Here is a 21,056-nt window from a genome sequence, read left to right on the forward strand (position 1 = left end):
TTCTTGTTGATAACTGTTTTGTTATATATAATTTTACTATGTTAAAATGAAAACCTTCTTTTTTGATTAGACACAAAGCGGGAAATGCTATGGGGTAGTCTTTCTGTATGCTGTGAATGTGTTGCTCTCATTAGTTGATAAATGAAGCTGTTTTGGTTTATAGCCAAGCAGAATAAGGCTGGGTAGGAAAGCCAAATGGAGATACAAGGAGAAGGGAGGGGTAGAGCAGATACCAGCCAGCTACCGAGAAAGCAAGACATGTAGAAAATAAGGTAACAAGCTATGAACCTCATAGCAAAACATACATAAGAAATATGGGTTAATTTAAGTGTAAGAGATAATAATAAACCTGAGCTACCGGCTGATTATTTATAAGTAATATTAAGCCTCTGAGTGGTTATTTAGGAACTGATAGGCGGGAGGGAACATTGGCTTACAGACAACTTTTGGAAGTCAGTTATGTCCTTTCATCTTCCTGAGGCAGGGTCTTTCTAGTTGTTTCTGCTGCTCTGTGTATGTTCTGCTAGTTGGCCCACGAGCCTCTAGGCATTTCCTGTCTCTGCCACCTATCTTGACATAGAAATACTGGAATTACAGAGGCAAGCCATGGCATCCAGATTTTTGTGGGTTCTGGGAATAGAATTCAGGTCATTCAGCTGGCTCAAAAAGTGCTTTTAACCTGTTAAGTCATTTTATTGTTTAGTTAAAAAACATTTGTTTATTGATTTGTATATGGGAGGGTGTGCAGCCTGCACCCATGTTGTATAGCAATATGAAATAGTCAGTCCTAGGGGGAATGCTCATAAACTCAGGGAATTCTATTTTTAAATTTTATTTTCTTCATTTATTTTTTTGTTTTATTTTTAATTTTAATTTTTTTGTTTTTTGAGACAGAGTTTCTCTGTGTAGCCCTGGCTGTCCTGGAGCTCAGTCTCTACACCAGGTTGGCCTTGAACCCAGAGATCCACCTGCCTCTGCATCGGAGTCCTGGGATTGAAGGCCACGCCAAGCAAGACAGGCAATTCTAAAGAAAAGCTGATGAAGACTCAGAGAGTGAACAACTTGTTAGGTCTCAGAAGTCCCTGAAACTGAGCAGTGCACAAGGCCCTCCATCTCCAGGGTTATGCATCCTCAGGGCTGCTGAGGAGACTCTTCAATCTGTTGAGCTTTATCACCCAGGTTGGAGTGGGTACTCAGTGACCCAGTTGTAGCTGCCCAGGAGTCATCCACGCTTCTATAAGTAATCCCAATAAACAAACTGGCTTACCAAGTAGAACTTTTGTGGTAAAGTGAGTAGATGTTTATTTGTGTCTCCCCAGGAACAGTGGCACACAACAGGCATCATATGCATGTGAAGGTCAGAGAACAACTCAACAGAGTTGGTTCTTTCCTTCTCTCTGGAGTCCAGGGACTACAGGCTGGGCAGTGAGCACTCTTACAGCAAGCAGAAGGTCATGTACAGTAAGCAGACTGTCACATGAAGTCAGCAATGTCACGTGTAGTGCCTCGTGTCTGCTGCTGCAGAAGCTTCACTGTGACCAATGCATGGTCTTTGAGGGCGTGTTTGGAGAGTCTAACAGGAGAGTGCAATACTTGTGCTCCCTGGACTGATTATCACACCCCTCCAACTAGAGAGGGAAGTCATCATTTTGCAGAGTACACAGCCTTTATAGGAAGGGGATGGCATTGTCTAACCAGGCAGATTAACCAAAGCAACCCTGATATTCAACAGGAATGCTGCAGCCAGATTACCCTCATACACGGAAACCTAGCTTGTTTTGCATTGTGTTGGAGCCCACTAGGTTTCCTAGTGGCTGTACCCAGCAGGACTGCATAAGAAGTTGATTGGACCACAGGCCTAGGTACAAGGTGACTGTAACAAGGGGGAGGTCTTTTGCTCCACCCCTTGGTATTGCTATAAATAGACCTTTGGATTAAAGTTCTGGGCCCGTTTGGATAAGGATCCAGGTCCACCTTAGTCTATCCTGTGTTTTCTCTCTGTTCCTCTCCTCTCTATTTCTAACTTAAGTCTCTTATCTCTTATTGCTCAAGAATTCCTGGGGTAAATAAGTGTGAGGGCTGGTCTGCCACAGCAGTGATCTATAGACAACTATTTGTGGCCAATCCCTGCTGGCCTTTGAAAGAAGAGGTTTAGAACTCACAGTTATGGTGGGCACTCGGGTGAAGAGGATAGCTTTGTTCCTCCTTTATGTAAAGGGAGGGAAGTCAATACTAAGGAGGGCCTCTCCAAAGTTACACAGATGATATTTAGAACACAGCTTTGTTCTACAAGCTTGAATGTCAAGTCCAGAGGAAACACTCTTCAGACCAGATGAGATAACAGATTTTCCCAAGGAATTGCAGAATGTTTTGATTTGGGAAAAAACTCAATTAAACATGTTCTACTGTGTATGAAACATAGGAAAGGAAGTTATCTCATATAAATGTATGGGCGCACACACAGGAAGTCTGGGAGGGGGCCCAGGGCGAGGAGCAGACGGCAAAGCTGGCAAAGTCCTCTGGTCTAGGTTCCAGCTGAGAGGTTCTAGGGCCTGACTGGAAAATGCACAGCAATGTCTCCTCATTAGCAGACATCCTTAATCACTGCTCACCTCAAGGGGAAGCAGGAGAGCCACAGAGAGAAACTCCCCTTTGAGAGAAGAAATAAAACTAACGCAGCACTTACATTTGTTCAGTTGTCTTGGGCAGCTTGCCATCATCACCTGGAAAGGGCAATGGTTCCTTTTAAGTTCATTACAGCAGATTCACAGACAACGGTGGGCCATGGCTTCTCCCTGTATTTTCCTGAACTTTTACTCCCCGACTGGTTTTCAACCCATTCCACAGAATATTAGGCTCTGAGATGTTTTGAATTTTAGAAAGAAATTTAACTTTGAGGTTCTGCTTCCCCTGCCCTGTATTTCCTTTCTAGAGTTTCCTGATTTCTATATTAATGGCTTCTGATGTACTGACCTTTGGGAAGCAATGTCTCTCTGGATACCTGAAGCTTCAGAGTACCCTAGCAAGCAGGGTCCTCGTGCTCAGCTAGCCTTCCTGAAGGACACGGCCACAAGTCCTCAGCTATGAGGCGTCCTATCATGGCAATTCTCCCTTTCTCACAAAAGCAATTGGGTAAGACTTCAGCCATGTTACCCAAAGTCACACTGTCGCCCACATTCCCTGCTATCTCCAACTAAGCCTCAGTAACCTTGGCCTTTCTTCTGACACTGAGCGCAGGACACACACATGGCTAGACCTCAAACTATAGGATGAACCAATGGTTTCTCTCCTAAAATGCATTCTGTGAGGAATGAGTTAGACTCAGCAATTCTCAAGTTGCAATCAGGGAGGGGGGTCAAGGCCCACAAAATGTATTTTGCATAAAATAGTAAATTGTGTGTTAACTTCTCCTTTGTGAGAGGAACCATTAGGTATTTACGGGGACTTACCCAAGTAAGGAACATGAGTAGCGCCCAAAAAGTACGTCCTTGAACACGCCAGAGGTCCCTTTGGTGAGACACACTGAGCGACCTGAGCATCGGAGGGAAAGGAAGGTGAGTATACTAGAAGCTGGTGAGTTGGCTCAGTGAGTAACCACGCTCACGTCACAAGCCCGACCATCTGACTTCCTTCCCCAGACCCATGCAGAGATGGACAGAGACAACAGACTGCACAAGGTGGTCCTCTGGCCTCTACTCAGGTGCCGAGGCACATGCACGCCCCTGCCCCACTTCATGAACATACACACAATAATCTAACTTTTTTGTTTGTTTGTTTGTTTGTAGCTGAGGACCAAACCCAGGGCCTTGCGCTTGTTAGGCAAGTGCTCTACCACTGAGCTAGATCCCCAGCCCCTTTTCAATTTTTAAAAAGGAGCAAACTTGGCCGGGCAGTGGTGGTGCACGCCTTTAATCCCAGCACTCTGGAGGCAGAGCCAGGTGGATCTCTGTGAGTTCAAGGCCAGCCTGGTCTACAGAGCGAGATCCAGGACAGGCTGCAAAAAAAAAAAAAAAAAAAAAAAGGAAACTTAAGACAGACATGTGATGCTGAAGAAACAAAAACCAAATAGTTAATGGAATAAAGTTTATTTAACTGAAACTGATTTAATTTTTGAAGTCAAAGACTACTTAATGTGATTTAACCAACAGCATTATGTACTCATTTTGATTTTGATTACATTTATTTATTTGTGTGAGAGGCACATACTGTAGTGAAACTCAGAAAACAATTTTGGGGGGCTGGTTTTCTTCTTTTGCCACATGAATTCAGGGGTGTCCTGGTCAGTCTCAACTGTCTGTTTGACACAGCCCAAGGTCACCTGGGAAGACAGTCTCCATTGAGGGACTGCACAGACTAGATTGGCCCGTGGGGCATGTCTGTGGGGAGCTACTAATAGACGGAAGAGAGTCCACCCCACTGTGGGCAGTGGTCTTAGGCTGTGTAAGAAAGCTAGCTGGGGCTGGGGATTTAGCTTGCCTAGCAAGCGCAAGGCCCTGGGTTTGGTCTTCAGCTCCAGAAAAAAAAAACAAAAAGAAAAAAGAAAAGAAAAAGGAAAGGAAAGCAAGCTAGCTAAGCATGTGAGGAAATCAGCAAGCAGTGCTCTTCGGAGTCTCCACTTCAACTTCCAGCTTGAGTTCCTGGCCCAGCTTCACTTAATGATGAACTGTGGCCTCAAAGTGTAAGTCATATAAATCCTTTCCCTCTCTAAACTGCTTTGGTCAGTGTTTGTGTTTGTTTGTTTTTAAGACAAGGTTTTCCTGTGTAGCCCTGGCTCTCCTGGAACTTGCTCTATAGACCAGGCTGACCTCGAACTGCCTGCCTCTGCCGGGATCCCAAGTTCTGGGATTAAAGGCTTGGTCAGTGTTTTTTGGTTTTTTAAATATTTACTTTTATTATTTATTGTGCATGTGTATCTTATCTATGTGGGAGTATGTATGCATGAGTGCAGTACTTTAGGAAGCCAGAAGCCAGAGGCCTAGGAATTCCTAGAACTACAATTACAGGCAGTGTTGAATCTCCATGTGGTTGCTGGGAATCCAATTCAGGTCCTCTAGAAGAGCAGCCAGTGCTCTTAACCACTGAGCCATCTCTCCAGCCCACTGGTCAGCGTTTTATCACAACAGAAAGGAAAATAGAATACAGGGCTTGAACTTAGATCCTCAGGTTGGGCAGCAGTCGACTTGAGCTGCTAAGCCTTATCATCAGCCCTCTCTGGTCACTGTTGTCTTCCCCACTTTGGCTGCACTGTGAGGTTGCTGTTGGGTAGTCAGCCCAGGATATTAATGAACTTACACCTCATGAGGAAAACGCAGGCAATATGTTTGGGTCTAGGCTGTCATTATCATCCAGCCCAGAGAATTCATGTGGCCCACAAGACACAGGGACATAAGGGGACAGCTACAAATTTAGGAAACACAGGTTCCCAACTTCCTTTGAACTTCATCTCTGCATGTTTGGAGCTGGAGAGATGGCTCAGTGGTTAAGAGCATTGGCTGCTATTCCAGAAGACAGGGGTTCAATTCTCAGCACCCACATGGACAGCTCACAACCATCTGTAACTCCAATTGCAGGGGATCTGATGCCCTCTTCTGGCCTGGCCTAAGTAGGCACCAGGTAGGCATATAGTACACAGATACACATGCATGCAAAACATCCATACAAATGAAAAAAAAACAACAAAAAACAGAGAGAGATAGAGAGAGAAATTTATATTCATCAAGTGTTCCTAAGGTATCAAATACAAAATGCAAAAATGCTGTCTTTAAAAACAAAGATGGGGCTGCAGAGATGGCTCAGTTACGGCCATTTGTTCTTCCAGAAGAGACAGCTTTGGTTTCCAGAACACACACAGTGGTTCGTTCACAAGCATCTCTGCGGGCACCAGTCACAGATGGTACACATACAGGAAAAACATTCCTATACACAAAATAAAATAGATCTAAAAGAACAAATTAAAAAAACCAAAACTAAAGGAGGGCCAGGAAGATATCTCAGCAGGTAAAGGTACCTGTTTGTAAGCCTGACAACTTATACTGTTAGATGCACTAAACCCACATGGTGGAAGTACAGAACCTATTCCCATGAATGCACATATATATGCTAAAATAAAATAAAATGTAAACAAACAAAAATCATAAAGGAATGCTGGTGTGGTGGTCTGTGTCTATGATCTTGGGAGGGTTCAGGGTCATCTTCATATTGAGTTCAAGGTCAGTCTAGGCTACATAAGACCTTGCCTCAAATGACAAACCAAAAACAAACAAACCAATCATAAAAGAACGGAAATTAGGATACTATAGAAAACAGTAAATGTTTACAAGTATTCATTCTTTCCGTTTTAGTCTACTAATGAAACCACAGCGGACATGCGACATTTTTCTTTATTCTCTTCATGTGCATGGATGTTTTGCTTGCACCCATGGGCATCAGATCCCCAAGAAACAGAGTAATAGACAGTTGGGAGCCACCTGCTAGGAACCGAACCTGGGTCCTCTGGAGAACAGCCAATACTCTTAACTAAAAAGTCATCTCTCTAGCTCCACAAGGCATTTTTTGTAATGACAACAGAATTTTGTTATAGAACATGAAACTGCTTTTGTTATGAGTCTGCACATTTTATGGGGCACTTGTTAATTTTTAAATCACCCACAGGTGGCACAGAAGAGGCTTAGAGTTAGAATAGACCTGCTTTTTGCTCATTGTTTTTTCTCTTTACATTTTAACTTTAGAGGCTTTTAAAAAAAGATTTATTTATTTATTATGTATAGAGGGTTCTGCTTGCATGTATGCAGAGCCCATTACAGATGGTTATGAGCTACTATGTAGTTCCTGAGAATTGAACTCAGGACCTCTGGAAGAACAGTCAGTGCTTTTAATCTCTGAGCCATCTCTCCAGGCCTCAAGCCTTTATTAATTTAATCACATTTATTTTCTGTGTTTGTGTGTGCAAGTGTGTGCATGTGTGAGCATGTGTGTGTACACACATGCCAGGACATTGTGTGGGGAGTCAGTTCTCTCTTTCTATCCTATGGGTTCCAAGGATTGAACTCAGGTTGCCTAGCTTAGCAAGCCTCGCACCCCCCGCCCCAAGCATTGAGCCATCAACGTTGAGTGCTGGGAAATGCTCTATCTTCAAGGTCAAGAATGAGTTTCTTGGTATGTCTAGTCTAGCATCAAACACATTTCTCATTTGTGTTACAATGTTTCTGATTTCTAGCATTTCCTTTTGATTCTTTCTTTCTTTCTTTCTTTTTTTTTTTTTTTAAAGATTTATTTATTATGTATACAGAAGAGAGTGCCAGATCTCACTACAGACGGTTGTGAGCCACCATGTGGCTGCTGGGAATTGAACTCACGTCCTCTGGAAGAGCAGTCGGTGCTTTTAACCTTTGAGCCATCTCTCCAGCCCCCTGCATTAGAGTTTTAACTATTAATTATGTTTATTTTAAAGTCTCTCTCCAGGTCTAGGGCTATAGCTCAAAGATGGAACAGTTGCTTAATATTAAGACACTGGGCTCCATCTTATACTGCAAATAACAATAAAAAAAAGTTATATTTGAACATTTATAAAAATGAGTCCTATCTGATTTTGAAGGTTATATTACCACCACCACCCTTGAGATAAGAGTGTTGCTATGCTGTTCAAGGTAACCTTGAACTTGTGATTTTCCTTTCCCAACCTCCTGAGGGATGGGACTACAGACATCTGCCAACAGACCTGACTTTTCTTTAGAATTAATGTAATTGTCTTTTCAGCCAATATTTTTTCCTTGCCTCTTGGTATGCCTTGCAACTTTCTGTTGAAGCTAGACACAATAACTCAAGTAACAGGGACTGAGATAAGCAAGCCTTTAGTGCAAGACTGGATGTTAATCTGGCTGAGTGTTGAGCTGTGTGTAGTATTTTTTTGTAACTCTAAGTACCATGGGCTTCATATTCTTGTAGTCCTGTATGTCTGTGTCTTTTGAGTTTCCCTAGGAACTTCTTGGTGATCTGCTTAGATACAGCAGATCTGTTGGGGTGGTGCTAAAAGAATAGGGAGGGGGTATTCTCCAACCTTACGATTAAGTCTCAGTATTTGGGTGTGCCTGTAACCTTAACAAGAGCTTCTTAACTTTTCCTCCTCTGCTTCTCAGGAAGGCTAGAGTGTGATAAGGTTGGGGACGCCTTTCTTTTAAGTGGAATGGGACTTTAGTAAAGTCGTTTATTTTGGAGATGAGGCCTATATTACTACTTTTCTCATATTATAAATCACTTTATCCACCTGCCTCATCGTCCATGAGGATTTTTTTTCTTGGCTCTTTACCATTAGAGCCTGTCAGGGTTCTAGAAATTAAACCCATGAAAATGTGGCACTCCTTCTAAGACTGAGTCCCCTATATGGTTTGTCACCCATACTAAGTCCACATTCAGATCCCAGGATTTCATCACAATTTCCACTTGAGGGGGACTAAATGTGGTTCTCTGGTTTTGCCTGTCCTCCAGAGCCCAGAGTGGCAGTTTGAATGGATCCAAGAGTAGTTTTTTTTTTAAACACTTCAGAGTCATAATTCTTTTTATTTATTTTTATTTTATGTGTATGAGTATTTTGTATGATGAATGTCTTGTACCACTTGCATGCCTTGTGACTAAAGATTCAGACAGAAGATTCACTGGAACTAGAGTTACAGATGGTTGTAAGACACCACATGGGTGCTGGGAATCAAACCTGGGTCCTTTGGAAGAGCAGCCAGTTCTCTTAACCATGAGCCATCTCTCCAGCCCAGAAAGTCATGATTCTTGATTGGCCCTCAGGGACTCTGCTCAATAAAGAGGCTTCTTGTCAGTGCTGGCTGGCTGGTGTCAAAGCCTCCTCTGAGACTATGCTGAAGAGGGATAAGGTGGAACAGCATCTCCATCTCTTCCAGTCTGTGAAGGAGTGTGTCTAGGCTCTTCTCACATCCTTTCAGGGCAGGGGTGGGGATGATACTTTTCTGTGGTATTGCATAGAAGTTTTTATCCACAAGTTTTGGTCTTGTTTGTTTGTTTGTTTTGCTTTTGAGACAGGGTTTCTCTGTGTAGCTTTGTGTCTTTCCTGGATCTCACTCTAAAGACCAGGCTGGCCTCGAACTCACAAAGATCTGCCTGCCTCTGCCTCCCAAGTGCTGGGATTAAAGGCATGTGCCACCACTGCCCAGCCAAGTTTTGGTCTTATGAGACTCTATCTTCTTGTTCTCTGGATAGATGTGAGCATTTCCCAGTAGCCAGTATATATATATATGAGAAAACTTAACCACCACATCACAGTTTTGGTCCTGAACTTAATAGCCTGTCTGCCTCTTTCTCTTCACCTTTCAGAATCAAATGTTCAGAGAATTTAGTTCAACTTAGAGGGTAAAGAGAAAAGTATAGCTATTCTGCACACACACCCCTTTTTAAATGGGATATACATGGAAATAGAATACACAAGTCATCCTGTCTTCTCTATTTGGATTTAACACATGAGGTCAACAGTAACAGAGATGCATTTTCTATATATTCCAACAATTCTGGAGATTAAAATGGGTGTTCTAATTTCATCTCCTCTGTATGTCTAAAAGCCACTTGGGGAGGAAAAGATTCATGTGGCTTATACTTCCAGGTCACAGTCTACCACTGAAGGAAGTCAAGGCAGGAACCTGAAGCAGAAACCAAAGAGGGACAATGCTTGCAGGCTCATTCTCTGGCTTGTTACAGGCTCATGCTTAACTGACTTTCTTATACAGCTCAAGACAGCCCCTTACTCCAGGAAATGGTACTGCCACAGTGGGCTGGGTTCTCCTGTATCAATTAACAAGACAATCCCTTACATGTCCACATGTCTGATAAAAAGAGCTACTTACTCAATGGAGACTCCATTTTTGAATAATTGTATGTTGTGTCAAGTTGACAGTTAACGCTAACTGGGACCACAGGACAGCAAAATCCTACAGCACATGCATTCTGGTAGTCCTAACCCAAGCTAGCTTGGAGGTGGCCCAAGGCTTTCAAGCTTTCAGGCCCAAAATGCTACCATACTCACTTGGGTCTTATGTTCTCAAAATCCTAATGAAAACTACACCTACCATTCTAGCTTTCTTAATTTCCTGCAATGTTTTAAAAAGATACTTTGTTAGAAACATTTGAAAATACTTAACATTCTCCTAAGACAGCATAGACTTGGACAACCACTAGCTCAAGTGTAACGTTAACCTTATTTGTATGAGTGTACGAGAGAGGAGGGAGGGTTTGTACATGTTCCTATACGTGGGTGCAGGCATAAACATGCCATGGTGTATGTGTTTAAATAACCTTGAGGTGTTGGTCTCTGCTTTTCCATCTTGTCTGCAACAGACTGCTGCATACACCAGGCTACCTAGTTAACCCTCAAGCTTCTGAAGTCTCCTGTTCCTGCCTCCCACCTTCCGACAGGGGCATGCTGGGATCACACATAGTTGACCACCATGTCAGGCTTTTATGTGGGCTTTGGTGATCTAAACATTGAGCCATCTCTTTGGACCCTGACACTTCCTTTTTTTTTTTTTTTGAGATAGGATTTCTCAGTCCAGGCTGTCCTAGAATTTGCTTTATAGACGAGGCTGGCCTCGAACTCACAGAGATCTACCTGCCTCTGCCTCCTGAGTACTGGGATTAAAGGCATGTGCTACCACCACCCAGTAGCTTCTTTTTAAAGAATATAGCAAACAATACACCATTATGTAATAAAGAACTATCAGAGGTTGGTTGGGTTGGCTCAGTAGATAAAGCCTAATGACCCGAGTTCAACCCCTGGAACCCATGTGACGACAGAAGAACTGGCTCCATAAAATCTGTCCTCTGGCTTCCACACATGTATTGTGATACATGTGACCCTCTCCCCTCTGCAAACCCACACACACACACACACACACACACACACACACACACACACACACACGCGTTTTCAAATTCAAAATATATCATTAAGATAATTTTGTGAGTCATGAATTTCTTCTTTTCATTGTAAAACAACTTCAAATTCAGGATTAAGTCAACATAATAACTGAAAAAGGTTCCTTTCAACCAGCAGCTCTTCCTTGTTATTAGCTAGTAAAACTGATTAAGTAGCAGACAGTCTGGCCACTCACCATGTGTCTGGCAAAGCTCCCCGCAGGACCAGTGTTGCGCACCAGGTGGCCCTCAGAAGGGAAGTTGAAGCTGCCAGCGCTCAGGCTGTCTCGTGCAGAGTGGTTACCAAAAAGGACAAATGGCTGTCGGTGAGGGCTAGAGCAACAAGTCACAATGTAATTAGACAAGGTGCCACAACAGGATGGCCGCGGCTTTTCTCAGTGCTGTGACCATAGGACGGCAAAGGCTGATCTACTTAATGTCCCTGGCTGGCTGGAAGGTTGTCAGATGTCTCTGACTCTTCCTAGTGAGCCCTGGGCATCAGGCACTCAGGACAGGACCTGACTCCTGCTAAGTTTATGCCTGCCCACTAGACCTCCTTTTTGAGGAACCAGTCCCTTGAGTCTGCTACTAAACAATGGCAATGCCCCTGGTTTTTATAAGGTAAAATAATAACAGAAATACCGCTTTTAAGGAGTCATAGTGGTTAAACTACTCAGATCCAATAGACAACAGAGCAGCTACCAACCTCTAAGCACCTTTCAGGAGGGCAGGAAGAGGAGGAGAAGAAGGATGCTACCATGGTACCCTATCACTGCACCGCCCCGTGCGCCTACTGCCAGTGCCCTCGTCTGCCCTCACCTCTGACCAGACTCCCACTTCCTCCTCAGTCTGAAAGCGTTCCAGCCAATGCCTTCAGACAGTTTAGTCAGAGAGCTTTCCCAAGAGCACCAAGGGAATTTCCCATGTAGCATTTAGAAAAGCAAATGCACATGACCCATTTTTCTTCTGGGACTTAATTCAAGCTACGTTACACTTTAACAGAAATGGTTTGGTTTGTCTGTGAGACTGGACTGGACTTGGGGGAAGATTGAGGGTCTGTCTGTCTCCTCTACCCAGGAAAACTGCTGATATGACAAAGGTGCAGAAGGAAATGCCCAGAAACCCACACCATCCCAGCCTTCACAAGGTGCCGGGTTCTTAGCTTAATTCATCTTACCCCCCTCAAAATAATGCTGCAACCCACAGAACCAGGGAGGCTACATAGCAGGGGGGACCCTAGGATGACTGTGGCTTATAATAAGTTTGGTTTTTACTCAATCACTGGGCAAGCCTCAGTGAAACAGTTCACTATTAGGATAAGAATTTGTACTATACCAAGCTGATAGTAGAATAAATAAATAAATAAAAATGAAAAATAAATAAATAAATTAATTAATTAAAAAAAAAAAAAGGTTAAAAAAAAAATGCTGTTCCCTGCCTGCAGTTGGATACTGTTTCATTTTGCTTTCCTGAGCTAGGGATAGAATAAAAATTCCTTTCTTTTAGATTGAAGCAGATTATAAATGATTACAGAAAAATAAAGCAAATACAAAAGTACAAAGCACCAAGACAAATGAATCGCAGCTAAGAATTTCTTACGCTTTAACTGTAGTCAGCTCACACTCTGAACTTAGATACCCCCATATTCAGCACCACCGTTTTTTCAACTGTACATCATTTGCACTTCCTTTCTAGGAAACGTACCTGTTTTCAGTAATGTGGCTGGAGAGCATTCCATGACTGAAGTAGCTTCTGAACGGCTAAAAGAGAAGCCGACATCTGATGTGAGACAACAGCTTTGAAAACACCAAAACTTCCCACATACGTGTATATGTGTACATTCACAATATGTGTATACGTGTGCATTCACATGCCCGGAGAATGAGTAGTATGTAACAGAAAGATGAATGTGTACAGAGTATAGGAACACAGAAAGATGATGCGGTGGATAAAATCATGAATTTGGGATATAGCAACAAAACAAAACACAGTGAAGAAAACAGACAAAGACTGCGAAAGGCAAAGAAAAACAATTCGAATACATAGTGTTTAATTACAGAAAAGAACCCTGGCCAATCCGCATCTACAGTTAAATCATTAATCTTACCTGGCCTCTTCTCTTCTGCTAAAGTCCCTACATTCCAAAACTTTAAACACAAATATAATAGCTAATTTAAATCAGTAATCAGGGGTTATAGAACACAGAAGTATAATGATAAACTTTTCCTAGGAAACAAAAGAATTTTTTTTTTTTGGTTTTTCGAGACAGGGTTTCTCTGTGTAGTTTTGGTGCTTGTCCTGGATCTCACTCTGTAGACCAGGCTGGCCTTGAACTCACAGAGATGCGCCTGGCTCTGCCTCCCGAGTGCTGGGATTAAAGGCGCATGCTACCACCACCCCGATTAAATTATAATTTACAAAAACATGAATAGAAAAAAAAAAAAGAGAGAGAAGTCTTACATGTTGCCAGAGGAGAAACCTATGTCCACAGGAACAAGGATTGAGACAAAAATACTAATCATCAGAAACAATGTGAATGAGAAGGTAACAGAGCAACATCATTCACATACTGGAAGGGAAAAAATAATAACCTAGAATCTATATGGCAAAAAATATCTTTCAGAAATAAAGTTGAAGCTGGGAGTGGTGGTACTTATCTGTGGTGTTTGAATAAGAATGGCGTCCACAGGCTCATATATTTGAATACTTGGTCCCAGTTAGTATAACTATTTGGGAAGAATTAGGAGGTGTGGTCTTGGAGGAGGTGTGTCACTGGGGTGAGCTTTGGGGTTTCAAAACCCCACACCATTCCCAGTGTCTCTCTGCCTCTTGCCTGTGGATCAGATGCGAATTCTCACTACTGTGCTCTGCCTGCTACCATGCTCCCACCTGCGGTGGTCATGGACCCACCCTCTGGAACTGTGACGCACCAAAAACTTTCTTCTGTAAGCTGCCTTGGTCAAGGTGTTTTCTCATGGCAATAGTATGATAACTAAGACATTATCTAGTATCCAGCACTTGCAAGGTTGAAGCAGCAAGCCAGTGAGTTCAAGGCCAGCCTTGACTACATAGTGAGATCCTATTTCCAAACAAAAAATAATGGGAAAAAATTCTGTTTCCCTATTCTGTTCCCCTTTAGCTGTTGAAGTTGAAAGGATTCATCATCATAAGATTTAATCACAAAAAAGTTAAAGGACACTCTTAGAGGAAGACAGAAGACTGAATCCACACAGAGGAATGCAGAGGACCAGAGAAAAGTGAAAACAAATAGGTAAGATTCTTTCCTAATTATTAAGGTCTTCAAGAAAAATAGCAGCAGTGTATAACACTATAGTGAGTGTGTGTGAGTGAGTGAGTGAGTGTGTAAAATCAGATCAACTCCCGATGGTCAGGCAGTGGGGCTTGTTCTGGGCCACCTACCATGGTTCACTGGAGAATGGAGCAGTGATAGTTTAAGCCCAAGTTAGGCTCGAAAGCAAGCTCAAGATGGCTCTTCTGATTTCTTTCTGTTGAACAGTGTTTGTAACTGTTCCGTTCCCTGGTTTTCCAAATAGACTTTGGTTCACTTTAGTCATGAGCTGTGCCTTAACTTGAACCAGGTAGTTACTCACTACCAATGTAGGTTTGGAAAAAGCGTGGCACTTATAATTACCAAGAGGCTCAGCTGGTTACCAGAGATACAGAATTACTATAGCACTCAATATAACTACTGGTTGGGGACGCCCTCACACTGAAAGGTGAATATCTTCTAATAGAGAAGCTGTCACAAGAAAAACAAATATTTTGGGGGCATAGGGGATTGAAACCAGGGCCTTGAACATACTGTGCAAAAAAATCTACCTCTGAACTACACTCCCAGTTCCAAAACTTTTTCATTTTTCTTTCTTTTAAACAGGCAAGGGAGTGGATTTCTCTTATGGCATATCATTTATAGAAATGATAACCAAAACAAACCTCTACAGTGGTGTAGCTGAAAAAAATTTAATAAGCCAGGCATGGTGGTACATGCCTTTTACCCTAGCACTTGGGAGGGAAGAGGTGGGTGGATATCTGTTAAGTTCCAGGACAGCCAGGGCCACATAGTGAGAACCCTGTCTCAATTAAAAAACAAACAAACAAACAAAAAAACAAAACAAAACAAAACAATAAATTAACCAATTTTTCTTTTTCTTTATGATTTTTACTTACGTACCTCACCCGCCTGAGATTCTGAAAGTTCCAGCAGGAAAGGAATTTCTGTGTCAAAATTAGCAAAGAAGCTTGTCCACTGATGCTCAAACACCACCAAGTCCTATTTAAAAAGAAACAAACAAACCCCGCTGAGTGTCACATAAGAGGTCCATTAGAGAACAGGAATCGTGAACTGAAATTCCAGGCTGTTCTATGTGGTTATTTATTATCACTGAAAAGAAAATGTCCAGGAAAAGAATACCCAAGCAGACAAAGTGGGTCAGCAATAGTTATCTAGGGATTGAGGGTAGACATTGACTGCACAGGGACACACATAACTTTCTGGGTTGATGAAAATGCTCTCTATTTTAATTAATTATTTATTTATTTAAATTTATTTTTATTTTTATTTTTATTTTTTTGCCAGAGCTGAGGATCGAACCCAGGGCCTTGTGCTTGCTAGGCAAGTGCTCTACCACTGAGCTAAATCCCCAACCCCAATTTTTTATTTTTTTTAGACAGTGCTTTACTATGAAGCGCTGGCTGGCCTGGAGCTCTCTAGACCAAAATGGCCTGCCTCTTCCTCCCAAGTGCTGGGATTAAAGATGCCAGCCTTCACTAGAATTCCTTGCTTACTGCTATCTATCTTTCTATCCATCCACCTAAGCTATGTCTGTACACATGTATAAGATGCACACACATATATTTATAAATTTGTCAATAATCACAATGTGGGAATTTTGGGGGAGAGTTGGAATTTGTTTTGAGATAGCATCTTAGTATGTAGCCCAGGCTGACCTCAAGCTCATTATCCTCCTGCCTCGGCCTCTTGTGTACTGGTATTAGAGGCATATACCAACATTCTTCACTAGATATGTTGGTTAATGACAGACCAAACATATGACAGCATATACTATATAAGGGGCTTTATCATTTAGGTTTATGTTATCATACTCTATAATGCTTACACAATGACAAAATTGCCTAAAAATACATTTCTCCATATCCACATTCTTTTTATATTTCTTAAAGATTTATTTATTTTTATTTTATGTGTATGAATGTTTTGCTCCCATGTATGTATATGCATCATGTGTGTGCCTGGTGCCCACAGAGGTCAGAAGAGGTCCTCAGCTCCCCTCGAACTGGAGTTACAGATGGTTGTGAGCCAAGTGGGTACTGGGTACCTACCTACCTGGGCCCTCTGTAAAAACATTAAGCCTTAACCACTGAGCCACCTGTCCAGCCTTCAAATCCTATGTATTGCATACATTTACACACACAATGGAGGAAGCTCGGTCTGCTAAAGAGGTCTAGAATGGACCACACTAGTCACAATGAGCATCCCTAACACTACTCAGTGTGCTGCTGAAATATGGTTTCCCATTCAAAGTAACCAGCAGTAAGAGAAAAGATCAATTCTATGTCTAGGTCAGGAGTTTGCAAAATGCAGACATGGAACATCTTACAGTAACTGGCGAGGAAATGCTACAGGGCTAAAAGGATGTGTGAGCCACTACCCAAAGATAAAACAACATGGGTGCCACCAAAGGTCACAGTCCTAGATCATTTCATCTACAAACTTCCTAGCTGTTTCTTCTTATGCTCTTACATTAAAATGAATTTCCTACTAAATTCAAATATTTTAAAGGTAAGACCTTTAACTAGCTCTCGAACTGTACTGTACCATTTTAGTATAATTCACTTATAAAATATCACCTGTCAAACAAAAATCTAAAATGCAAAGGAATTCACCTAGAAAACCATATGCTTCTGCTATTTCTTATATTTTTTTCAATAGTTTATTTTAGATTTCCAAAATGTCTGTGGTCTACTTTGCCTGGAGAAAATGTTTTTAGAGAAAATTATTCCCCTTATCAAAATACATTTACACTGAAGTGCGACAATAACTTTTTGATAATTATTAATTTCTTTTGTTGTTTTCTTCTCTTTTTTTTGAGATAGGATCTTGGATAACCTTTAATCATTGATCCTCCTGCCTCAGCCTCCTACATGCTGGGATTAGAGGTATGTACCACGATGCACAGCTGTTAATTTCCTTGTGTCAATTATTTCACTTATTCTGTTTTGTTTTTGGAGACAGGGTCCCAGCTATGTGTCCATGCTATGTGGCCCCAGCTGTGTGGTCCCAGCTATGTGGTCTCAATTATGTGGTCCCAGCTAACTGGAACCTCACTATCTAGACCAGGTTGGACTTGAATTTCCAAAGACCATCCTGCCCTTCTCTCCAAGTGCTGGGATTACATGTATGTGTCTGTCACATACCCAGCTCCATTAACCATATATATTTTAATTTTATGTGTATGAGCAGTTACATCTACATGTAATTAAGTGCACTGGCTGCCTGCCTTGTACCTGCAGAGGCCAGAAGAAGGTGTCATATCCCCTGGAACTAGAGCTACTGACAGTTTCGAGCTGTCATGTAGATGATGGGAGTTGATTTGAACCTCTGTAAGGATTCAAGTGCTCTTAACAACTGAGCCACCCCTATTGCCCATATTTTGAAAAATTGTACTTTTTTTGTACTCTTTTTCCTCCCCCCACCCTTTCTTAGAGACAGGATTTCTCTTAGTAGCCTTGGCTGTCCTAGAACTTGTTCTGTAGACAAGGCTGGCCTTGAACTCACAGAGATCTGTCTGCCTCTGTCTCTCAAGTGCTGGGATTAAAGGCATGTGCAAACATGCCCAGCTTAGCTTTACAGTTCTTTTGGATTTTTGTTTTCTTTTGTTGTTGTTTTTAGTTTTTGCAATGAAGAAATCCAAACCAGCCCAAATCTTACTTTTTATCTGTTTATAGCTGCCAAAGCATTTATTGCTTTTTGGTTTGTGTTTGACAAGGAGGGAAAGGGGCTATGTCTCAGTAGTAAACATTCTGGGGAAAGAATCTCTGGGACATGAGATGGTCTGGAACTCACTCTGAGACCAGCTAGCCTCAAACTCAAGAGATTCACCTGTCTATGCCTCCCAAGTGCCAGGATTAAAGGCTGTCATGCCTGGCTATCTTTTTCAATACATAGGGGAGAAGAACAAAGACAGATTCTAACTTTCTTTGCATACCCTCCAAGTAGATCAGTCTTAGGTACTCTTTTCTTTTGTTTTTATTTACTGATCATTAAAAAACAAACAAACATTAAACACAATCTATTCTACCCTATTCTAAATGGTTAGTACAAATTATAAGTGACAATCTCAGAGGATTCTGGCAAACTATGACCATTTATTTATTTATTTATTTATCTATCTATCTATCTATCTATTTATTATCTGTCAATCTATTATTTATTATTTATTTATTCATATTTATTTATTTATCTATATTTATTTTATCTATCTATCTATCTATCTATCTATTTATTTATTTAATAGGTTAGAAGACAACTTTGTGGGATTGGTTATCTCCTTCTCTGTGGATTTCAGGGACCAAACACAGGTCATCAGGCTTGGCAATAAGTGCTCGAACAGGCTGAGTCATCTCATTGGACCCATAACAAGATTTGGTTTGTTTATTTCTTTTGAGACAGGATCTCACTGTGTAGTCCTGGTTAGTCTGGAACTCTATGTAGCCAGGGCTAGCCTTGAACTCACAGAGCTCCACCATCCTGTGCTTCCAGAGTATTGGGATTAAAGGCATGTGCTAACCACACTGAGATAAACAATTAATGACTGAAGAGCTAGCAAATTCCAGTCTAGGGTGGGACACACTTCTGTAAACAAGACAGCTGTAGAACACAGACACACCCAGTTTAAGCACTGTCTAGAATAGCTTTTGTGCTACAATGACATTGCTGAGCTGTTGCAAGGACCTAGGCAGGATGTTAAAATATTACCATTGGGGTTGGGGATTTAGCTCAGTGTTAGAGTGCTTGCCTAGCAAGCGCAAGGCCCTGGGTTCGGTCCTCAGCTCTGGCAAAAATAAAAAATAAAATATATATATATATATATATTTTGCTATCTAGCAAATAGGACAAGTTTGCCACTTCTGGTCCAAACCTTTGATCTCTTTAAGCAATTCGTCATCTTAATTTTTTATGCTACAAAAGACAACTTTTACATTGTTTTATTAAAGCCCAGCACAACCACCCGTTCCCCCTGGGAAAAGAAAAAACTTCCTGTGAAACTAGCTGTAAGCTGTCTCACCAGGCAGGAGGCCTAGGCTTTCCTCAGAGAGGAAGAGGAAGCCTCATTCTCCCAGGCTTTCTACCTTGCAGGAGTCCAGCACAATCTAGGAAGAGGCGATCTGCTCTTTGATAAAGCAAACTAAGATATACCTTGCATTTCCCCAAATTCAATACCTTTGGTGGGTATTTGACATGGCTAGGATAATGAACATAGTTGTGTTAAATACGCTTTGGCTCCTTACTTCTGAAAGCATAGTCTCCAGAGACATAGGGTCCATCTTGCTGTAGACATTCCACAGACTCAAACTTACATCCTGCAGCTGCAACAAAGGGAAAAACATTGAAACGATTAAGTTAAATCACTAGACAGCCAATTACTTCTGATTTTCTGATATTCAAAACTCAAAATATTTATACTATCTTGGTATGAATGGTGTTACTAGAATAATGAACCAAAACTGTATTAATTACATTACTGATGATATTGTGTTATTTATGAATTATTAATTTTGTAACTATTTATTATTAAAACAAGGCTTTATTAACTCCATTAGAATAAACCAAAATTTTATTAATATGTTAGACCCTATACAAATTAGTAAATGTTTCCTCATTCAAAGAAATTAATTTTAGAATCTTCAGTATATCATCTGATTACATTCAACGATGGTGCATACACATTTATACATATATACACATACTATGTTTTTATTTATCACTTTAATTAATAAAAGCTTGTGATTTAAAATCCAACAGTACAAAAGGCTTATAATAAAAAATCTGACTCCTCTACTTTAACCTTCTGGAAAGCCCATTAGTCTCACTCAAAATCAGCTACTTAGAGTTTTTTGATGTTGTTATTTGTGTCTGTATATTGACATATCAATTTAGAAGTTAAATATTAACTTATGCAAAGATGCAGGTCTTCTGTCAGCCCACCCACACTTCTTCTCTATACCCACATACTCTAGTGCCACCTTTCCAGTTCCATCATTATCTGTTTAGAGCATCACACAAACATTATCATGTGTTACCATACAAATATTAGGTAAAGCACATTTCTACCCTCATCAGGTGTGCTAACTGCTCCATTTTCATCACTGGCATAAACTCTGTCTGCTTGCCACACAGTCCCATTGCCATTGTATTTCCCTTCACCATGGGCCAAAGATTCTGAATTGAAATTTATGGAAACCGAGGCCCAGTAAATCTTCCTCCTTTGATAGTTTCTGTCAATCAGATATTTTGTGTCAGTGATGAAAAGTATAACTAGTTAACACTTGCAACCCCCCTGCCTCAGACTCCCAACTCTTGGGATTACAGACATATACCACCATGTACAATTTGCTAAATCTTTTCTTTGTGGTTTTGTTTTGTTTTTTGAGATAGGGTCTCATGTAGTCCATACTGGCTTGGAACTCTACACAGCCAAGCATGGATGACCCTGAATTTCTGATCCTCCAACTTCCACCATCTCCAGAGTGCAAACCACACCCAGTTCTATGCTTTGTGCAAGCTAAGCAAGCACTCTACTAACTTAATCACACCCCTAGCCTTGGATCTTTTTCTTGAGTATTATTTTACCTTTCAATTGAAGATTTTATGTTTGTTCATATATAAGTAAACAAATGTTCATTGTTTACTCTCATTTTTATTTAGTATTTGCTGATCATATCTTTTCTTCAGGGAGCTGGTCACTGTAAATTTAACATTGCCAGGCCACAGTTTCAGCACCTTAACAGTAAGAAGAAAGCTACCGCCAAGGAAGTTCAATCAAAAGAACCTTTTTCCCGGTGCTTCAAGGAAGGAAAAATTCTCTATG

The 21,056-nt window shown here is 41.2% G+C and overlaps 1 protein-coding gene across 2 annotated transcripts in view; it reads right to left on the reverse strand.

Moving 5' to 3' along the window:
* The window catches only part of C4H20orf194 (chromosome 4 C20orf194 homolog), a 123,066-nt gene that overhangs the window by 73,863 nt on the left and 28,147 nt on the right, over positions 1-21,056 (reverse strand). For both annotated transcript variants that reach the window (XM_036184164.1, XM_036184163.1), the window contains exons 7-12: positions 19,477-19,554; positions 15,119-15,217; positions 12,631-12,686; positions 11,124-11,259; positions 3,450-3,531; positions 2,687-2,723 (exon numbers count right to left, since the gene is read on the reverse strand). In XM_036184164.1, coding sequence (XP_036040057.1) covers positions 2,687-2,723; positions 3,450-3,531; positions 11,124-11,259; positions 12,631-12,686; positions 15,119-15,217; positions 19,477-19,554 — 488 coding nt within the window. The remainder of the gene's footprint in view (positions 1-2,686; positions 2,724-3,449; positions 3,532-11,123; positions 11,260-12,630; positions 12,687-15,118; positions 15,218-19,476; positions 19,555-21,056) is intronic.

The sequence above is a fragment of the Onychomys torridus genome, chromosome 4 (genome assembly GCF_903995425.1).
Source record: "Onychomys torridus chromosome 4, mOncTor1.1, whole genome shotgun sequence".
Classification (NCBI taxonomy): domain Eukaryota; kingdom Metazoa; phylum Chordata; class Mammalia; order Rodentia; family Cricetidae; genus Onychomys; species Onychomys torridus.